The 21,484-nt window shown below is 34.9% G+C and overlaps 2 protein-coding genes and 1 pseudogene across 2 annotated transcripts; all 3 read right to left on the bottom strand.

The window, feature by feature from the left end:
• Positions 1-4,536: 4,536 nt before the first annotated feature.
• Positions 4,537-5,475, bottom strand: LOC141576114 (olfactory receptor 8K3-like). Its single transcript, XM_074358596.1, has one exon. It carries the CDS (start codon positions 5,473-5,475, stop codon positions 4,537-4,539), a length of 939 nt encoding a protein of 312 aa, XP_074214697.1.
• A 6,366-nt stretch (positions 5,476-11,841) lies between these two features.
• On the bottom strand, positions 11,842-12,783 carry LOC141576113 (olfactory receptor 8K3-like). The gene has a single exon (XM_074358595.1). It carries the CDS (start codon positions 12,781-12,783, stop codon positions 11,842-11,844), a length of 942 nt encoding a protein of 313 aa, XP_074214696.1.
• A 5,363-nt stretch (positions 12,784-18,146) lies between these two features.
• On the bottom strand, positions 18,147-19,045 carry LOC141576130 (olfactory receptor 8K3-like; annotated as a pseudogene).
• Positions 19,046-21,484: the final 2,439 nt, after the last annotated feature.

Raw genomic sequence — 21,484 nt, 5'->3', positions numbered from 1 at the left:
CCCTTATCTATTTCCAGATTGTTGAGATTTAATTTTATTTTTTACTGTAAATGCACACTGAATTTCATCAAACACTTTTTCTGCATCAACTGAGAGAAACCATATTTTTTTCTTTATTCTGTTGATATGATTAACTACATTATTGATATTTAAATGTTGAACTAAGCTTACATTCCTAAAATAAACCTTATTTTGGTCATCATTTATTATTAATTCTATATATTGGATTAAACTTACTAATATTTTATTGAAGATTTTTTATGACTATGATCTTGAGTTTACAGATTAGCAAGCTGTGTTATTCTTTTCTTGTATTGTCTTTATCTGGTTTTGGTGTCTCAGTTATACTGACGTCAAAAATTTTGCTGGAAAGTGACCTCTTTTCTCCTACTTCTTGGAAGAAGAAAGTGTGAGATTTTTTTTTCATTAAATATTAGTAGAATTTTTCAATGATACCATCATTTAGCCTCTGGTTTTCTTAGGAGGTTTTTCTATTAATTCAATTTTTAAAAATATATATAGCTCTAAAATCTCTCTGTTACAATTTAGTGTGTTTTATACTTTGAGTCTTTCAAGGAATTTGCCTGTATGGTCTCAAATTCATGGACAAAAGTTTGTTCATAATATTTCCATTACACTTTTGATATTTGCAGGGGAGAGATGTCAGTATCAAATTTATTTAATTTTAATCTTATGGTAGTTTATGATGAAAAATAATGTGAAAATGAATATACATATATTCATGTACGACTGAAGAATTGTGCTGCACACCAGAAATTGACAGAACATTGCAAACTGACTATACCTCTATAAAAAAAATTATTTAATTTTAAGAGGCTTTACAGGACAGACGGAACAGCATGGATAACCCCACAGCAGAGATCCAATGACCCCTGATTTCAGCCTCCATTGCCCCAGGACTTTTCTGTTTGAAACAAACTTGGGCACCAGAAACTAAGCTGTATGCAGGAAAATCTCAGCTCAAGGAAGCCACCGGCTATAGGACCTCTCAAGTTTTTCATCCTTGTTAGTAACATAGCCTCCTCATATGGTCCATGCAGCATACAATCATGTCAACTGGACTTCCATGCATCATTTTTGGAAGCATATTTTTACTTATCTATTTTTCCATATAGTCCCCACAAATTCCTTGAGTTAATTCTGGAAGTGAGCTCTATCAAGTAGAGCATTAGGTGTCCCGTGGACTAGAAATAATTACACAAACTAACTGTTAAGGAATTTCTTCCACTATTTTAACTTTGACTTTTGTTATTTGCTACATATTCCTTAGATATTTTTTGAAATGTTTATTACATCAATTTCTATAATGTTTTCTGTACAAGTTAGAATGCTGACCATTTAATAGAGCCCAAATTATCCAATGTCAAGTTGGGATTTTGTAAACAAAAACATATTACCCATAACTACAGCCCCTCATATGTTTTATAACATTTCTTTCCCTCTGCCCTGTATCTCTCAATTCTTTTTTACCTTCCTACAGTTTTTTTCTGGACACAAAGCTACTATATATGTAACTTATCCAAAGCTAAAGTACTAATTTCTCTAACAATGCGACCACCAATTGTTTTTATGTTATGGGGCTTTTAGATCAACCTCACATAATGTGTTCCTTGTGATCACTTTTTTCATAAGTTTTATTTTCATTCAGGTTATCAAGGGAAGTTACGGAGCCTCTGCTGTACCATATGGTTGCAGCACACTCAGCAAATCACATGTCAGTTAATATTACCATGTCACTTTAACAGATTTTCCAAGCCAAAGTACCCTCTTTTCCAAGATCATACATTTCTAGACCAGGAGAGTCAGTGGAGACAACTTTCAATAGACCTCAGTCTCTGTCTAGTTTGTGGACACCATTACAACCCAGCAGCGAAGGCCAGGTCCCACCAGCTTGGGTTTCCAGTCACCAGTGTGAAAGCCTAAGTCTGACCTGTAAGTCAGACTGCCCTGCAAATGACACGTCAGCCAGTCCTTCCCTCCTGAGGGCTTGCTGTGCACATTTTATTCCATCAGGTTTGTGACAGTTGCAGGACAATTGCACATTTCCTCATCAGCTTTACAAGCAGACTGTGCAACACAGCCATGTTTCCTGGATGAGAGATCTCTCTCTGGTCTCTGCCTCTTTCTGGGTAGACATGCTCTTCCTATGATGGTGAACCTCAAGGAAAACCCTTCGGATGGAGCTGGCATGAGAAGTCTGGCCCTCAAGGGCCTCGAGCCTCTCTTAGACTGTTGTGGCCAGTCAGCCTAGCCACTGAAAGTGTTGTTGCCACTGAGTATTTGCAGAAAGGAGTGACTTAATTTTAATCATGCACCCCAAGGCATTATGTCACACCAGAGATTATTAGTGGTGCGTGTTCGATGGCGTATGATTCAAGGCTTCCTATAGTGGATAATATTTATTTTTTTTGTTTTATGTGAACACAAACTGATAGAAGTCAAGGCTTCCCATAACTGGATATGCATTACTATGCAAAACACACAAGTTTGTCAGGATTTCATACAAAATATTTTAATCCTTATCATCAAGAAGCTAAGGAAGGTAAGATTGCCTGTAAATACAATGTAAACTTCTGTTCAAATATGAAATAGTAGGAAATGGAGAATCACCACGTGCGCTTGTGAAGGGCATGCCCCTCATATTTCCACTCACATATGCTAGAAATTAGAATAGAACCCCTCCCGTTCCAGGACTTTGAGAGCTCGCTTCTTGATAGCATCACGGTCAGCTCTCCAGCGGTTGCTTTTTTCCCAGGGGACCCTGGGATATTTGTGGTACTGATTTGTTATTTCCCATACTCTCCTTCTTTCCCAGTGGCACCTTTCTCCAATGAAGAAACCATACGCAGATGCAGTTTGACACTTGAGAATATGATGGCTGTTGTGAGTCATTAAATACCTAATGAATTTCTTATTCTAAAGATAATACCATCTAATTTTCATATTCAAGCTTCTCAATTAGTATTGTTTCTCTCTCCCATTTTCAGGCACTCCTTCAATGACACATAGTGTAGGTTTATCAGTGAAGCTTCTTTCCATGACGTTGGTAAATATTTCTGAGTTGTATGTTCCTTTCATCTGTCCAGTCACTGTGCTGGGCAGCCTTTGGGTGTTTCCATGAGTCAGGGCAACACTCAATATGTGGTACCTCTTTGGGAAGGTGTTTTTCTTGGTCTATATGAATGCTACACCCTAAAATACCGTAGTACCCAAACTTTGCACCTGCACGTGACACTCAGCCTTTCCCCACTGTATCATTTAGGAGTACTGTCACCATGCATGTAATGGATCATTTAACAAATTCTAGCTCAACAGAGCTTAATTTTTTAAAAAAAAAAGTGATCACATGTCATGCTTTATGGCTTTCATTCTTTAAGTAGTGAATAGTATTAGAGTCAATATATTCTTTTGTCCTTAAATTAATTTCTCAAGTGGCTGAAGCTTACATAAAAAGCTTCTTCAAAGTCTGAGAAGCAGAAGGTGTTGGAGAATGATTATTTCCCTCACAGACTTCTCTTTTTTGGGAAAGAACATTTTTCTCTTGTATTGTGCCTTACCGAATTCCTCCTACAAATCATTAGGGGTATTTCTTAAAATGGAAACTCCCTTGTTTCCTTTTCAGCATGCATGTCCTGAGAACTTAATAGTAATTTTTGCCCTCCTTCAATTTATTATAGATCTACTCAGATTTTGTCTTGTCTTCACTTTGCTGTGGATTTCTATTTTAACAAGGATACAGAAACAACTGGAATATAACTTTTAAACATGGATAATTACTTTTTTTTTGTCAAAAAGACAGGAATATATTACAGTCTCCTAAACCAAACTGCCAATTATAAAAAAAGAACAACGACTTGGGGGAATAAAATTTACAAATCTGGGAGCTTATGAGGGACCACAAAATTTATCTTAATTGGAATATCTTCTGATATCAACCAAATGGACTGTTTGAGACAAAAATTATACACCAAACAGAACCTACAGATGTTTGGTGAGCCTATTAGACTCATATACAGAAGTGAAGGAATTGATGAGTAAAAAAGTGGAATCCCAATGTTTAAAATAAGGATATTTGATTAAACTAATATGACAGAGTACTTCAAGTCATCAAATACACAGATAAAACATAACAAGGAAGAGTGTGAAGGCTAAAACTGAAGGAAAAGAAAGGACTTAGAAGTACAGACACACACTCTACAATTTTATTCTAATAGATGAGAAAAATACCAGAATCATTGACAGCTTTTTTCTGGTCTATATCCACCTAACACATCCTACTGTGTTATAACATTTACTTTACTTATGTATGTAATTGATAGTTCCCACTCAAGATAGTCAAGTATTTTTACTCTTTTGTTCATTAATTTATTTACAATAATTAGAAATACCTGGCATATGTAAGACAATCTATAAATATGTGTTGAACTCATTTATGCTCACTATTTCTTTTGGAGGCAAACAGAGCAAAATTTAAGGTCCATAACCAGTTTGTAGGACTCATATTGTATGTAAACTTTAAGAGAAAACATTGCATAGTTTTTTCCACATCCTTTGTAGGGCACATTTCACATCTTTGTTCTTCAGGCTATAGATCAAGGGATTTAACATGGGGATGACGAGGGTGTAAAATATGGAAGCCACTTTGTCAGTGTCAAAGGAATGACTGGACTCTGGTTGCACATACATAAATGTCAAAGTCCTGTAGAACACTGTGACCACTGTCAGGTGGGACCCACAGGTAGAGAAAGGTTTCCGCCTACCTTCAGCAGAGTTCTTCTTGAGAAGGGATTCAAGAATGCGCAGGTAAGACATGAGAACTATCAGAAGGGAGAAAATCAAGTTAAAACCTGCTAAGATCAGAATAATCAGTTCAATTTCACAAGTGTTTGAACAGAGCAAAGATATCAAAGGAAGACTGTCACAGTAGAAATGCTTAATGACATTGTAGCCAGAGAAGGATAAATTAAATATCTTTGTGGTGACTAGAAGAGAAACAAATGTGCAATAGAGATAGGGGACTGCCACCAGCACCTGACACGCCCTTTGTGACATGATGAATGTGTAGAGCAGAAGGTTACAGATGGCAACATAGCGGTCATAGGACATTGCTGACAGAATGAAAAGTTCACTAATGATGAACTCAAGAAAGAAAGCTAGTTGTGTAGCACAAAAATAATAGATTTTATTTTGATCTGCAACAAAATTTACCAACATTTTGGGTCCTATGGTAGTTGAATAACCCAAATCAGTAAAAGCCAGGTGTCTGAGAAGGAAGTACATGGGTGTCTGTAGCCCGGAGTCCACTGTAGTGAGGATGACCACGCCCAAGCTGCCCACCACTGAGATCACATAGATGACGAGGAAGAGCCCAAATAACCGAGCCTGCAGCTCAGAGCGGTCTGTGATTCCCATGAGAATGAATTCGCTCAGCACTGTTTGATTGTAGTTTTCCATCCAGACTTAGTAGAGAACATATTCTGAAAAGAGACATCAGCATAGTCAATAGATTTTATGAATTATCTTCTCGGAGACGTGTTAGTATGCAAAGCTAGTGTGAATATGATACATTTAAACGTTCCAGGTTAGAATATTTGAAAATAAATTCATCTACTGGACATCAAAATCTAGAGATCGAAAAAAATATGGAAATACATCAGTGGTTCTCTACTGGAGTGATTTTACTCCTCAGATAATATCTAATGGTTTGAGTCCAGTTAAGCTGTTCAGTATTTTACAGTAGCCACTATCCAAACTGTAACAATATTCAGCCAGTGGTCACAATAGTATCAAGGTTGAGAAACCCTGATGGTATGCATATAGATATCTAGACAGAGAGAGTTACATAAATATGGATAACAAAGCAAAAAGGAAAACACAATAAAACAATGTTAAAGCTTCAGGTATTAAATATACGGGCAGTTATTTAACTATTCTTTAAAATTTTCCTTTTACTACTTATATGGTACAATCACATAATGACATTTATAAAATGTATCAATAATAGAACATAATACATATGCCAATTATATAATAAAAATTTCAAACCACAAATTCCAAAAGTTCATTTAACCCACTACTCAAAACATAGTCCTATGAAAGATCTGATTCCTTCAGGTGGTACTGGCTGAAGAGTTAGCGCCCTTGGCAGTTACAGATAAGTGTATGAATAAGGAAAGTGTAATGGGTCACAGGGGGGATTATTTTTGTTTATATGGTGAAACATACTGGGAGATGTGTGTGTGTAAATACAATTTCTGCAGTACCTTTATGTGTGGTGTAGACAAAGGGTTAATTGGGGCAAATAATGTAAATTATCTAAAACTGTTTATTCTCCTATATAAAGCAAAGTATTTTGCAGGGTTGTTGGGAATGATAAAGATTCCATGGTTCAATGAGTCTCTGTTACCTGAAAATATTTCTCAAATATCAAGTACATAGTTTTTTGTTTTTTTTTTCTTTTTTAGTAGTGATAGTAACTCTCCTGGAAAAGGTTTTATATCTAAATTCAATTCTCTGGACTGCAAGGTCTTTGGCAGGGCTATAGTGATGGGTAGTGTGGAATTGGTAGGCTGTAACACATGCAACTTACCCCAGTCCCTACCCTACCCCTATTTCACGACTAAACTTGAACAATTGAGTTGGGATCGCTTATCTTCTAATTTTAATCCATTTTACCAGCATTTTAATGCAAGTTCTTTTGATATAAATTTGCTTAAAATATTTTTCCCCTTGCAGCATTTTCATTAAGATTGAAATATACTACCTTGTATGTAACAAATCAGAAGCACTATGTCATGCAAGAAACTAGGGAACTCTGAAGAAATTGGGCCAACTGGGAGGAAAAGAGGTCACTAGCAGTGGTTTTACATAGTAAACTTCTGTAAAAATTCCCTTTGGATTATAGGATACAATACTTTAAAGAAAAAAAATGTTTAAAATCATGATGATGCATGATACCATAGAGACAAGATAAAATGCACCAAAGATGAGACATACATAGATTCCTATATGTGATTTGAAATCCTTCTGCACATTAAGCCCACAGGGACTCTTTCAAACTATGATAAAGCACATAAGACAGATAACCATGTATATAATGGCATGAAATGTATCTAAAATACCCTTAAAACCCACAGATAAAAAATTATATAGCAGAGTAGGAGGTGAATCACATGTTAAAGTAAGATAATTATTTTTGGTTTAAAACTTTCGGCCATCAGTGCTCCTGGGTTTTTGTTGTTATTGTTTGTTTTTTATTTTCTCTCTTTTTTTTAAGGAATAGAAATTATTCTTTTTAAATAAAATAAAAAGAGTCTCTGAGTGCACTCTATGCAGACAAAATCATAGAATTTCACATTAAATATAAAGGTAATTACATGCAATTTACGCTAAATTACTGAAAATGTTGCTTCTAAATTTGTGACCTCCTGCTATTCTACACTGCCTTGAAACACACACCTTTTTTATATTAGAAACCTGGAAATGTGCATCAGTAGACTGTATTATTAGAGAAATATTAAACTCAATAAAGAGGAGGATAAATCTTGGTTTTTGCTTTTTTTTTTCTTTTTGGCTTCCTTCATATTGTTTCTCTTTACTATCATGGAAGGCTAAAAAAAGCAAACAGCACGTGGTAAGTACCAATTTTCCCATAAGGTAAGGGAAGATAAGATCATTTTCCCACACCGGCTTTGGAGTTTGATGGAAAGAACCAAATTGTTCTTTCACAGTTTAGTATATCTGTTGAATTTTCAGTTTTTATTTTTTTGAAGCTATACTCTTTGAGAGAATTATATCTGGTTTCTGTCAGATCTCACTAGAAAATGGAGCATATGCTGAACATTGCACCATTATCATAAAACTGGGTACTTAAAAGGCTCCTAGTGTCCCAAAAAAGCTTTTCCCATCTCAGTGTGAGGGGGCAACCTCTTTTTTCCACATCAAGTTATCAAGTGAGAATTATCTTTCTATGGTTATTTAAATGACCATTAAAAGTGAAGTTACCTTTGCAAGGATCACAAAAACAGTCCAGCATCACTAAAAAAGTATTTGGAAGGACATCAGAATGAGAGACTGAATACCTGCGGTTTCTTAATTTTGGCAATTATAAAAATTTCATGCCTCTCTTTTTTGATGGAGGTGCTGGGGATTGAACCCGGGACCTTGTGCATGCACTCTACCACTGAGCTGTACCCTTCCCCTATCACTTAAAAGAAATATTTTACAAACAATAGGATAGTGATTCAAAGAGGCATATGAGCATTAAGCCTCTCTACCCATATGACAGTATTCAACAATTAAGAAGAAAAAAAGAAAGAGTTCCTATTCTTGTTCGAGAGCATTATTGTTGTTAGAAAGAAAACAGGACTGAATCAGAAATGGTCACATTTCGCTTTGGCTTTGCCGTGGAATTAGAGTGGAACTTTGCAAAACGTCACTGAGACAGTGCGGATATCGGTAGCATACGGTCCCATATGAAATATGCTATCATTTTTACCTTTAATAAAGCCTCTGTCTTGACTCCCATATGTGTTTCTTAACATGACATATTGAGAACAATTTATATATTTTGTTCACCTTTTGAGACTCTCCCTGAGGAGATGCCAAGCAATTTGTTGATTATCCCTAAAGCATAGGACAGCACAGCAAAATGCCTGGCAGTGGTTCAAAAATTGTCAAGAACAATTTGTATTCACCAGTGAGTAAGTTTATTATTTGTTTAATTCCTATTTTTCACTCTTAGTTAACTTTCCATTTGTGCCACACAGGACTCTTGAGTAAATGGTTAGATGTTTAGGACCAGATTATCAAGAGCACCCGAACCCACAGAGGTCTCCTCAAGTGGGTAACACGGTGGAGAAGTGTCAAACTCCGTCCTATTACATTCTTTGAAAAATTTAAATAGAGTAAAAATGATGCATTAGGGAAATGTGACCTGTTATCTTCTTGATTTTAGTTGTTTTTGTTGTTTTCCTTCCCTCTGAAGCAGGCATTCGTTACTCATTTTTCCTCACTTCATAGTGTGTTGCCGTCTTTGACTAGTTACAAATTCTCTTTTGATATGTTTTTTCCTTAATTGCACGTTGCAGCATTTCATTTATTCCATTCTGTGCAATTCCTACTCCAATTTTTCTTCCCCTCCTGGAAATGTTCTACTAATCTACAAACTCAGTATATCTTACAGTACATTCAGATCTTTGATTTATTTAATCAGCATACTTTTCTGCATACATATCCTGCACATTTTCTGAGTTTCTTACTATTTCATTATACTTGTGTGATTGTAAGTGGTACATGTATATGCAAGTATATATATATTTATTTTGATTTCTGCATGTTATTTGTATACATATGTGAATTAACATCTTGCTGAACTCACTTTGTGGGGAGAATTCCTTGAGATTTTCTATTCAACAGCATGTTGTTTGCAGTTACAGATCATCTTACTTCTTCTTTTCCAAGATGTATGCCTTTTATGCCTTTTTTTTTTTGTACATTCTGCGATTTCTTATTTGATCTGCTTTGTACAACTACAGATGTGTGCATTTTAGATTTTTTTGTAATTTAATTTTAGATTATTTACTATTTTAAGTCAGCATCCTTTCCTTTGCATAATAATTTTGAGAGCCATCCATGTTTTCAGTGTATCAATAATTTACTACTTTTTATAGCTATGTGGTATTCACTTGCTTGGATATCCCACTCTCAAGTGGATCAATTTTTAGATTGTTTCCAGTGTCTGACTGCTATAAAGAAAGCTTATACAGACATTTGCATACATGTGTTTGTAATAAAATGTGCTTTCATATCTTGTGGGTAAATACGGGCCAGTCGAATAGCTAAATATTATGTTAGAGTCATGTTTAATTTTTAAGGTAGTGAATCTTAAATCAAATGGTTTAAAATATTTATATACCATTTTGCTTTCTATCAATAATGTATGAAATTTGTAGTTTCTCCACACACAGACAACTAGATATTCTAGTTGAATATAGTGTTATCTCATTGAAATTTAAATGAAGATTATTTAGTGAATAATGAGGCTGAGTGACTTTTTATGTTATGCACCAGTTCCTGATTTTTACATTTAATATTCTATAGAAAATATAATATTTTCTGATATAAATTGTGTATCTACTTGGTAATGAAATAAAGACTCATTTTTGAATGAATGAAATATAGTTTCAAAATATGTAAATCTTAATACTTTTTTTCTTTTTGTTTTATAATCAGGGATAATCAAAGATACCTCATTATTAATTTTAGAAGTGAGATATTGGGCTGTGTTTATTCAAGTTTGTATTTTCAAATCCATATATTTTAACATTGTACTGTATTTGTGTACAAGATAAATAATCTAGGAAAGAAATTTTTTAACTGTTTATGTATGCATAGCTCATACTTAGGTATATATATATATATTTCTTAATAATTAGAAATAAACTGTAAAGATGTCAATAATATTTACCTCACTCACTATATAACCTTGTGAATTGTTTTTATTCAAATTTGATTGGCTTCACTGATAATTTTATTCCATGATGATGAACTCAGAAAACAGTTCATTATCTCTATGATGTAAATAAGTCTACTGAATGTTAAAAAGTAATAAAATGAACAAAAAATAAGAGAATGTAATAAGGGTCATGTAGGAAGCATGTCCAAAAGACATGACAACTTTATAAATGACTGCATATTACACTACACATTCACTAGAAATATAGTATCATCCAAATCATGAAATCATCTCATTTTGCTTCTTCCAAGTAGGGTCATCAAACTGATGTAGTCAAATAAAGAATCTTAATCAAAACATAGTGACCCTCATTCAAACCACATTTGTGGAAAGGCAGCCAAATTAAAGAGAGGCAACACCCCAATTTATCCAAGAGGAGACCTCATACACAAGAAGAGAAAAACAACTGGAACATAACAAGAATTATTCTTATTTTTCAGAAAGCTTAAAAAAAAGGTAACAATCCATTAAACAAAAGCAAGTGGTTAGGAATCAAGATCAGTTGATAAGAAAAACAAAAAGTAAAAACCCAGGAAGCTTCTATGGCAAACCACAAGAAACAGAACTCAATTGGTATATCCATTTTTTATAGACAAATGGACTGATTTAGACAAACTTAGCTGCTGTGTTGATCTGGGTTGCCAAAATGCCAAGTATGTTGAGTAAATCGACTATTTAAGGCTCATATGTGAAAGTAATGGTACTGATGAGACAAGAGCAGAACACAAAGATCCCCTTGTGGGAAGGAGACATTTGAGCAAATTCAGATGACTTCAAATTAACACAATACACTGAGCCTCCTTGAAACTAACATCAAGTGTGTTTTAACCCATCCTATAGAAACGAATGAAGGCTAAGCAGAAAGTGTGTGCTTACAGGAAAGCAAACATACATACACACTAATATGCAGGCACTGGAACTTTTATTCTAATACTTGAGAATAACACAAGTCACTTTAACTCCCTGTGTGTACCAGCTAATGTTTTTCCCTCCTGTGAATCATACCCACACTCTTTGCCTGTGGCTATAGTCTAACCCATATAATGGGACTCCCTAACCCATTATACTGTAGCAATAAGTTACCTAATTATTATGTTTATGATACATTTCTTCCATCAAAGAAGGAAAAGATATTTATTGCTAATTAACTAATGTATTTAGAGCACTTAGAAGTACGGCTGTTGCATAGAAGACAATCTCTAAATATATGTTGATCTCATTTATCCTTGCTTTCCCCTCTGAGAGGGCACAAAACAATGCTTCATAATGTTCATAGCCTAATTCAGAGGAACATTAAAATGAATTTAAGAAAAGATATTGCATATTTTTTTCCATATCTTATGGACAGTATATTTTACATCTTTGTTCCTCAAGCTATAGAACAAGGGATTCAACATGGGGATACTGAGAGTATAGAATATAGAAGTCACTTTGTCAGTGTCAAAGGAATGTCTGGACTTGGGCTGCAAATACATAAAGAGTAAAGTCCCACAGAAGACTGTCGCCACTGTCAGGTGGGATCCACAGGTAGACCAAGCCTTGTGCCGACCCCCAGTGGAGTTCATCCTGAGAATGGCTACAAGGATACACAGGTAAGACACAAGAACCACCAGAAGCAATGAAATCAAATTAAACACTGAGAAAATCATAATAATCAATTCAATATCCTGCGTATCTGAGCAGAGCAAAGATAACAAGGCAAGACAGTCACAGTAGAAATGACTGACAACATTGTAGCCACAGAAGGATAAATTAAATACCTTTATGGTGACTAGAAGAGACACAAATGTGCTATAGAGATAGGGGACTGCCACCAGCACCTGACACGCCCTTTGTGACATGATGACTGTGTAGAGCAGAGGGTTACAGATGGCCACATAACGGTCATAGGACATTGCTGACAGAATGAAAAATTCACTAATGATGAACATAATGTAGAAAGCTCCTTGTGTGGCACAAAAATAATAGGAGATTGTATTTTCATCCACAGCAAAACTTACTAACATTTTGGGTCCCACAGTTGTTGAATAGCCCAGATCAGTGAGAGACAGATGTTTGAGGAAGAAGTACATGGGTGTCTGTAGCCTGGAGTCCACTGTAGTGAGGATGACCATGCCCAAGTTGCCCACCACTGAGATCATGTAGATGACAAGGAAGAGCCCAAATAACGGAGCCTGCAGCTCAGGGCGGTCTGTGATGCCCATGAGAATGAATTCACTCAGCACTGTTCCATTGTGTTTTTCCATCCAGTTTTATCAGAAAGCCTACTCTGGATAAAGACATCAGCACAGTCAATAGCTGTCATGTGGTATCAGCTGGTAGTGTTTTAGGATGCAGAGCTAGAACAAATACGATAAATCCAAATTTCCAATTCTGGAATTTTAAAATAAACTGGCCTGCCACAATAAACATATATAACAATGATGATGTATAGATAGATAGATAGATAGATAGATAGATAGATAGATAGATAGATAGATAGATAGATTGCCATTGATAATAGAGATAGGGTTGGAGACAGAAATAGATCAGTGTTTTTACAATTGGGGATGATTTGTAGCCCAAAGAACATCTGGTAATCTCTTGAGGCATTTTGGTTGCCACAAGTAGAGTGAGTTAAAGGGGGAGCTACTGGCATCTGATGGTTGGAATCTAGTGATGCTGCCATTTGTCTTGCTACATTAGGACTAGACCCCCACACACGACAACAAAGTTTTATCAAAACCAAAATGTCAGTAAGGCCAAGATTTACAAACACTTACATAGACAGATACAGATAGATATAAATACAGATATAGACTAATTTTTTTAAAATAATGGTAAAAAAGTATATGAATATCCCTAATAAGCTGCTAATTAAAAAAATACAAGAATAGAAGGAGGATGGCAGGGTAGAGTAAAATGATTAGTGGTTTAAAAAATTGACTATCAGCGTTTCAAAAGAAAGAGAAAGGAAAGAAAAAGAAAAAGAAAGAAGGAAAAAACTGAAGAAGGAAAAAGAAAAAGGGAATTGATTCTGGGTACAAGGAAAATATGTGTCCGGTGTCTTTTAGTGAGCTATAAGAAAGACAATAGAAAAACACAGCATTAACAGCATTCAGTTATATATCTATACCTATACATTTACAGAAAACCCACATTTTTCTCAAATAAAACATGGCTTATAAGGTTGTGAGTGTCTGATATTCTATCCCCATGTGCTTACCTCTCCATGTCAGAAATACTGAACTTCTCTTAAAAATATTTAAATCAAAGAAATAAGAAGCAATATAAATCTTGTTTGAGTACAATGATGGAAAACTAAAGAAAAATTATATTAAATGCTGATTTTCCAGTAAAATAAGGAATGTTACCATTACTCGCACCATTTTTAGACATCTATGGACAGCATCAAATTGCATTTTCATACTTTATGACCTGTGTTGATTATCTGATTATTCTTTTTAAGGCTATGTATCTTTTGAGAAAATTGAATGTGTTTCCTTCAAATTCCACTGGAAACCGTACATGCTGTATATTGGATCATCACCTTAAAACTGGATACTTAAAAGTTTTCTGAACACCAAAAGTTATTTTTCATATCATTGTAAGATGGAAGTACTCATTTTGTTCGTCAAAATTTCAGGAAAAATATCACATTTATAGATTGTTTTAATTTCATATTAATTATTAAAATATTTTGAGACAAAAATAAGAAGAGCCACAGTTACCAACTAACTAAAGATTTAGAAAGACATCAAACAGGAAACTGAACACCTGCAGCTTCATATTTCTGCCATAATTTTTGTTATTTATTCCTGGCTCTTTAGTTAGCCTTTCTTGACCCACAGTTTTGTCCTTTCTTATTCAGATGATTATTTATATAGACTATAAATATTAAATTAACAACATGACACTGACATTTCAAAGATGCTCATTAGCATTTGTGAAAATATTTGAACATTAATCTGAAGGAAAGGGGGGAAGTCCTGTTCTGCTCAGGCATTATTAATAGTAGGATGTACATGGAAATAGAAGTCCTCATATTTTGCTGTGCTCTGTCAGTGAATAAAAGTGTTATCTTGCAAATGTCACCCAAACTATTAAAATACAGGTACAATATGATGCCATATGAAATATACTGTTTACCTGTAATGGAACCTCTGACGTGGCTTCCCCATGTGCTTCATAAGGTGCATAATGAGATAAATTTATTCATTCTTTTCACCCTCTGAGACTCTCCCTGAGGAGATCCCAAGCAATTTCTTGATTGTCCCTGAAGCACTGAAATCACAACAGAGGGCAAAGGAGAGTGTGTTTATCAGTAGTCCAGAACAGTTTTACACACCAGTGAGTTAGGTATATTATTGTACGTGTGTTACATTTCTACCTTTTACTCCTGATTGATTTTCTTTTCTTCCTGACTCTGATGTTTATTTATTTTCTGTCCATGTAGTTAGACTACGCTGCCCAGTTGTTTGGCCAAACATCAGTCTAGATGTAGCTATGGGGATATTTTTCAGATGTGATTAACTTTTAAAGCAGTAGATTTTGAGTACAGCCAACTTCCCTCCAGAATGTGGATGGGTCCTTTTCTATCAAGAGTAAAGACTTAGAACCCCTAAAGAAAAAGGAATTCTGCTTCCAGATTGCCAGAAAGACATTCTGCCTCAGTTTCCCACACTTTTGCTCAGCATCCACTCTTGCTATCTGCCAGGCCCCACAACCACATCGTATAATCTTAAAATCTCTCTCTCTCTGCCCCCATATATATTCTATTTCTCTGGTGTACTTTAATACAGCCATACAGGCATCTGGAATATTAGATTCTATCCATCACAGGCCTGTCAGCATTCCCCTGTGACTGCAACGGTCCTCTGAATTAGGTGATGTGAAATGTGCTTAATCACTGTCCTACTGCATGAGTTAAAAAATGTAAATGAGCTAAAAATAATAATAAGTTGTGTAGATGTAAGATGTTTCTTTTTTAACTCTAGGGAGAGGAATTAGTTACTTCTGTTTCTCATTTTCAGTCCATACTGAATCATCATCATCTGTCTGTTTAGGACTTTTTCATTATGTCTGTATTCATTACATTCCAATATTCCTTGTTTTCCCATCATGCCCAATACCCTATCAAATTTCTCTTGTCTACCTTGACATATACTCCAACGTGCTTCATATAAGTCATACATTCTGCAACGATGGAATGTTTTCCATGCATATGTTTTACTATGTGTGTATGTTACTGAGCTGTACATTTGCATTGTTGAATATAATTCACTATTTGTGGTATATCCATGTTATGATGAAAGGCTACAGAAACAAAGCACATTGATAAGTGTTGAGTTTTCTGTAAGATAAGGGAGGGTTGAAGAACTTTTCCTTACCAGCAACAGAGTTGTATGGAAGGTATCAAATTAACTTTTCATAGTTTACTATCTGTGTTGATTACCTGATTATTATTTTTAAAGCTATATTCTTTGAGAAAATTTTATGTGCTTTCTGTCTGATTGCACTGGAAACTGAACATTATACCATCACTGTAACCCTGGGCACTCAAAATCTCCTAGCTTCCAAAAGTTGCTTTTCACATCTCAGTGCAAGGTGGAAACTCCCTTTGTGCTAAACAAGAGATCAGAAAAATTCACATTTATACATTGATTTCAATATTCATTAAATATACAATATTTTTGAGAAAGGAATAAGAAGTGCCTAGAGTCACTAATTGACTAAGGATTTGACAGGACATCAAACTAGAAACTGACCACCTGTGGCTTCTTAATTCTGCCATGATTTTAATTTTTTATTCCTGACTCTTTAGTTAGGCTTTCTTGTCCCTCAGTTTTGAACTTTCTTCTTCATATGACTAAGTATGTATATAAAACTTAAATATTACATAAACAATATGGCACTGACATTTCAAAGATGCTCATTAGCCTTTGTGAAAATATTTGTACATCAATCTGAAGGAAAAGGGAAGCCGTCCTGTTCTGCTCCATGCATTATCAACGGCAGGGTGTACACGGAAGTGAATCAGACTCCTTATGTTTTACTGTGCTTTGTCATAGAATAGGCACTCTACTGCAAGTCACCAAGCTGTCTGGATATTGGTAAAATATGGCACCAACATGGAATGTACTACCTGTTTACCTGTGATGAGACCTCTGCCCTGGCTTCCCCACGTGTTTCATGACACACATAGTGAGATCAATTTATGGGTTCTTTTTCACCCCATGAGACCCTCCCTCAGGGAATGCCAAGCACTTTCTTGATTGTCCCTGAAGTACTGAAATCATAATAGATTACAAAGGAAAGGGTGGATTTATTAATAGTACAGAACAATTTGTTTTTACCAGTAGGTGATTTAGATTGCATTCCTACTTTTTACTCTTTATTAACTTTCTATTTTTTCTGCTTTGATAGTTAATTTCTGCATCCCTTTGGCCAGGCTGTGGTGCCCAGTCATTTGGTCAAACATCAGTCTAGACGTCATTGTGAAGATTTTTTTTAAAGATTTTGTTAACATTTAAATCAATAGAATTTTAGTATAGCCAGTTATCCTCCTGAATAGAGGTGTGCTTCATCTAATTAGCTGAATGTCCTAAAAAGTAAATGCTGAGGTCCCCTGATCTCTCTCTATGTATACATATATATATGTATGAATCTTCTTTTGAATCTGTTTCTCTGAGTATCTTTACTAATACAATCCCACAGGCAAATGGATTTCTTTATTTTATCTATACAACAACCTTGTCAATATTCCTCCCATCTACAATGGTCTCCACAAATGGGTGATAATTGAGACATTTTAAACAATGTCCTATCACATTATTTAAATGATTGAATGAACTCAAAGTAATAATGCATTATGTGTATGAAGTGTGATTTCCTTCAATTATTTTTTCATTAATTTCTTTTTTTTCTTTTTGAAGATAGAGAGATAAATTAGTTACTTACACTTCCCATTCTCATTTTATATTGTATTGTCATGATCTCTTTAGGTCTTCTCTTTCATTACATTTGCCTGTGTTATATTTCATTATTTCTTATTCTTCCATTATGTCCAATATTCACTCCAACTCTTCTTGTCTAACTTGACACATATTCTACTATGCTTGATATATACCCAGCATGATCAATGTGGTCTGCAAAAATGTAATATTTTCTGTGCATATTTTACTGTGTTATTTTGCTGTAAATTGTTTTGTTGCATTTTAGGTCACTTTATTTGTCACAAATCCATGTTGTGACTTTTTTTTGTTACTTTCTTCATTGTAGTCAATAATATATGATAATTTCATACATCTATTCTTTATATAGTAAACAGGCTACGTGTGAGAACATGTAGGAATGACACGTCATTTGGACTGGAAACTAGATATGGGTAGATATCTGAAGTATGAGCAGGAATTAGTCACCTGTGATATACTTTGTTTTGAAAATAATAAATCATTTTCTTTATTTATATGCTTATCATACATTGATTTTTGTTTATCCCATAGAGGTAACATTACGGAGCTAAAACAATGCCGGTTATAGTATACATAGATGAATATATAATTTACTGTTAGCATATCCTACAGTGAATTTTAAGTAGAATAATTGCACACATTCTCCAGGTTCTAAGTCAGGCAGTTTTCACCTCTTTGTTCCTCAAACTGTAGATCATAGGATTTAGCATGGGTATTACTAAAGTATAAAATAAAGAGGCCATTTTATCTGCATCAAATGAATCACTGGATTTGGACTTCACATACATAAAGAATAGAGTACTGTAGAATATGACTATCACTGTCAGGTGAGACCCACAGGTGAAGAAAGATTTGTGCCTGCCTTCTGCAGAGTTTGTCTTGAGGATGGTGACCAGGATCAAACTATAGGGCACAAGGACTACCAGGAGGGATGAAATCAAATTAAAAGCTGAAAGGATCAGAATTATCGACTTAATCTTCATGTCTCTGTGCAGAGCAAAGATATCAGTGGCTGAGAGTCGCAGTAGAACTGCCTAATGACATTATAGCCACAAAACAATGAAGTAAAAATTTTTATGATGGTCAGCAAAGACAAAAAGACACCGTAGAAATAGAAGATTGCTACAAGTGCCTGACATAATCTTTGGGACATGATGACTGTGTAGAGCAGGGGGTTACAGATGGCCACATAGTGGTCATAGGCCATTGCAGACAGAATGAAACGTTCACTGATGATAAACACACCAAAGACAGTCAGCTGGGCACACCAGTTATGAGAGATTGCATGCTCATCTACAGCCAAGTCGACTAGCATTTTGGGCCCCACAGCTGTTGAATAACCAAGATCAGTGAAAGCCAGGTGTCTGAGGAAAAAATACATGGGTGTTTGTAGCCTTGAAGTCTATCTTGGTGAGGATGATCAGGCCCAGATTACCCACCACTGAGACCATGTATACAATGAGGAAGAGTCCAAACAATGGAGCCTGCAGCTCAGGGAGGTCCGTGATCCTATTAGGATGAATTCATTCAACACTGTCAAACTGCATTTGTGCATCCAAGCCATTTGGGAAACATACTGGAAATGAATATCAAAATAATTGTTAACTTTCATGAGATATATCTGAGATTATCATTGTAATAAGTGATTTAAGTCTTACATCTTTTATTTATGGCTTGCTGGTTTAATTGGCTAGCCCAACACATGGCACCTTAATTCTCTCTCTCCCCCTGCTCAGCTAAGCTGTTGACAGGTTTCTTAGACATGACACCAAAAACACAAACAGCAGAAGTAAACATAGATACATTGGACTTAATCAAAATTAAAACAAAACAAAACAAAACAAAACTTTGTGCAGCATAGGACATTCTCAAAGAATTAAAAATGTGACACACACAATAGAAAAAAATTGCAAATCATATATTTGATGAGAATCTAGTATACAGAGTATAGAAAGGATTTCTATAACTCAACAACAAAAAGACTTAATGACCCAAATTTGAAAACAGGCAAAGACCTTAAATAGAAATTTGTCACAGAAGATACACAAATGGACAATAAGCACATGAAAAGATATCCAACACTATTAGTCATTAGGGAAATGCAAATCAAAGCCACAATGAGATATCACTTCATACCACCCCTTCCACCATGGCTATTTAAAAAAAAAAATTGCAAATGCTGACAAGGGTGTGGAAAGATTAGAACCTTTACCCATTGTTTTGAGGAATGTAAAATGGTGTAGCCACTACGAAAATAATTTGGCACTCTATAAATTAACCATAGATTTGCCACTGTGACCCAGCAATTCCACTCCTGGATATGTGCCTCAAAGTTCTGAAAACCACACATGCTCCTACAAAATCATGTACATAAATGTTCATTGCAACATTTTTCATAATAGTCAAAAGGTAGAAACCACATAGGTGTCCATCTAGTAATGAATAAATATGATATATCCATACAATGTAATATGAATGAGCCATAAAAGGGAAGAGATACTGATACATGCTGCACCATCCATGAGCCTTTGAAGCACTGTGCTAAGTGAAAGAAGCCAAGTATAAAAAGCTACATATCACACATATCCATCGTGTGAAATACCCAGAACAGACAAATCCACAGAGACAGAAAGCAGGTTATTGTGGCTTGTTCAGGAACACTGAATTAATTAACAAGAGACAATCCATTTGGGGACAAATTTCAGTGGATATAAAATTATATAAATTTTTATGTACAAATCTCAACTGGTTGGATAAATGAGGTTAGGAAGTGTGTTCTTTTCTAAATCCATGCTAATAAGTACCAGTCTCCTTGTATGTGAGAAAATTGTGAAATATTTTTCTCACCATCCTTAGAGTTCTGTGTAAAGCACTAAATGAAAAAAAATTCTACTTATATTATTTTACATGATTAGTGAAGATGGTCTGGTTCTGAACCTTTAAATCTTTTTTTCTCTCAAGATTCTTGAAACATGTACAAAATACAACAGGCAAGGCTTAGCATTGGACCATCACTATAAAGCTATGCTGAGGAGAGAGATTAGAGAGGTCAAATAATTTCCATCCCTGCCCTGTGCACCAAATACACATTCAACACTAAAATAAGTGACAGTAAATGTATTCTACAATGAGAGATCAAAAATATATATCTAAATCGATATATTTAAACACCAAAGTAATTTTTGAGAAGGAATAAAGGGAGTTTTACTAAGAACTACTAAAAAAAGAATGGTAAAGACACCATAATTTTAGGCAAAATACACATTCCTCTTTTATAATTTTGAAAGGACTGTTTTTTGCTTAAATCTGTATTTGTATAGATTTTAATCTTAGTTCCAATCTCCTTTAGATGTGCATTTAGTCATTCAAGGGACAATATGATGGCATTTCAAATACTAATCAGACATTATGGTGTGATGGATGCTTTAATATTTTACTTTGGCCTTCCCTTCAACAACAAAAATAGTAACTTTCAAATGACATTGATCCTTTCAATGATATTGGTAAATTTGGGAAACACATGGCATATCTGAAATGCTGAAACAAATCCCACTAACTAAAAATGACAATATCATATTTGACCTCTTGATTAAGGATCCAAGTGAAAGAAAATAATTATAAAAATCTCAAGGTCTTGTTAGTTTCTTAATAATGCTAGGTCCATTTTTAGAGATATTTCTTTACCAAAGAGTACAAACTTACCATATCAAAGTAAATGCCTAGCTTCCATCAAAAATCATAATAAAGATGTTTACAACATGGTACTGGCCCAGAGAAGAATATATGGGTTTCTTTGCTCCTTTGAATCTCTCACAGAGGAGAAAAGATATAATTTGTTAATTACACCTGAAGCATTTTAAGTTTTAAACAAAGTCAGTGGGATATCTGGAAATTATACAGAGTATCTTTATATTCCTATACAAATAAAGTTTTGTTAGATACCTTTCCACAGCTTCTCTTCGGTTAAGTCTTTTCTGCTGCAGCTCAGAGATCT

This window comes from Camelus bactrianus, chromosome 36 (genome assembly GCF_048773025.1).
Source record: "Camelus bactrianus isolate YW-2024 breed Bactrian camel chromosome 36, ASM4877302v1, whole genome shotgun sequence".
NCBI lineage: Eukaryota > Metazoa > Chordata > Mammalia > Artiodactyla > Camelidae > Camelus > Camelus bactrianus.
Note: the sequence above shows the minus strand (reverse complement) of the source record. Positions and strands in the feature narration are given on the sequence as shown.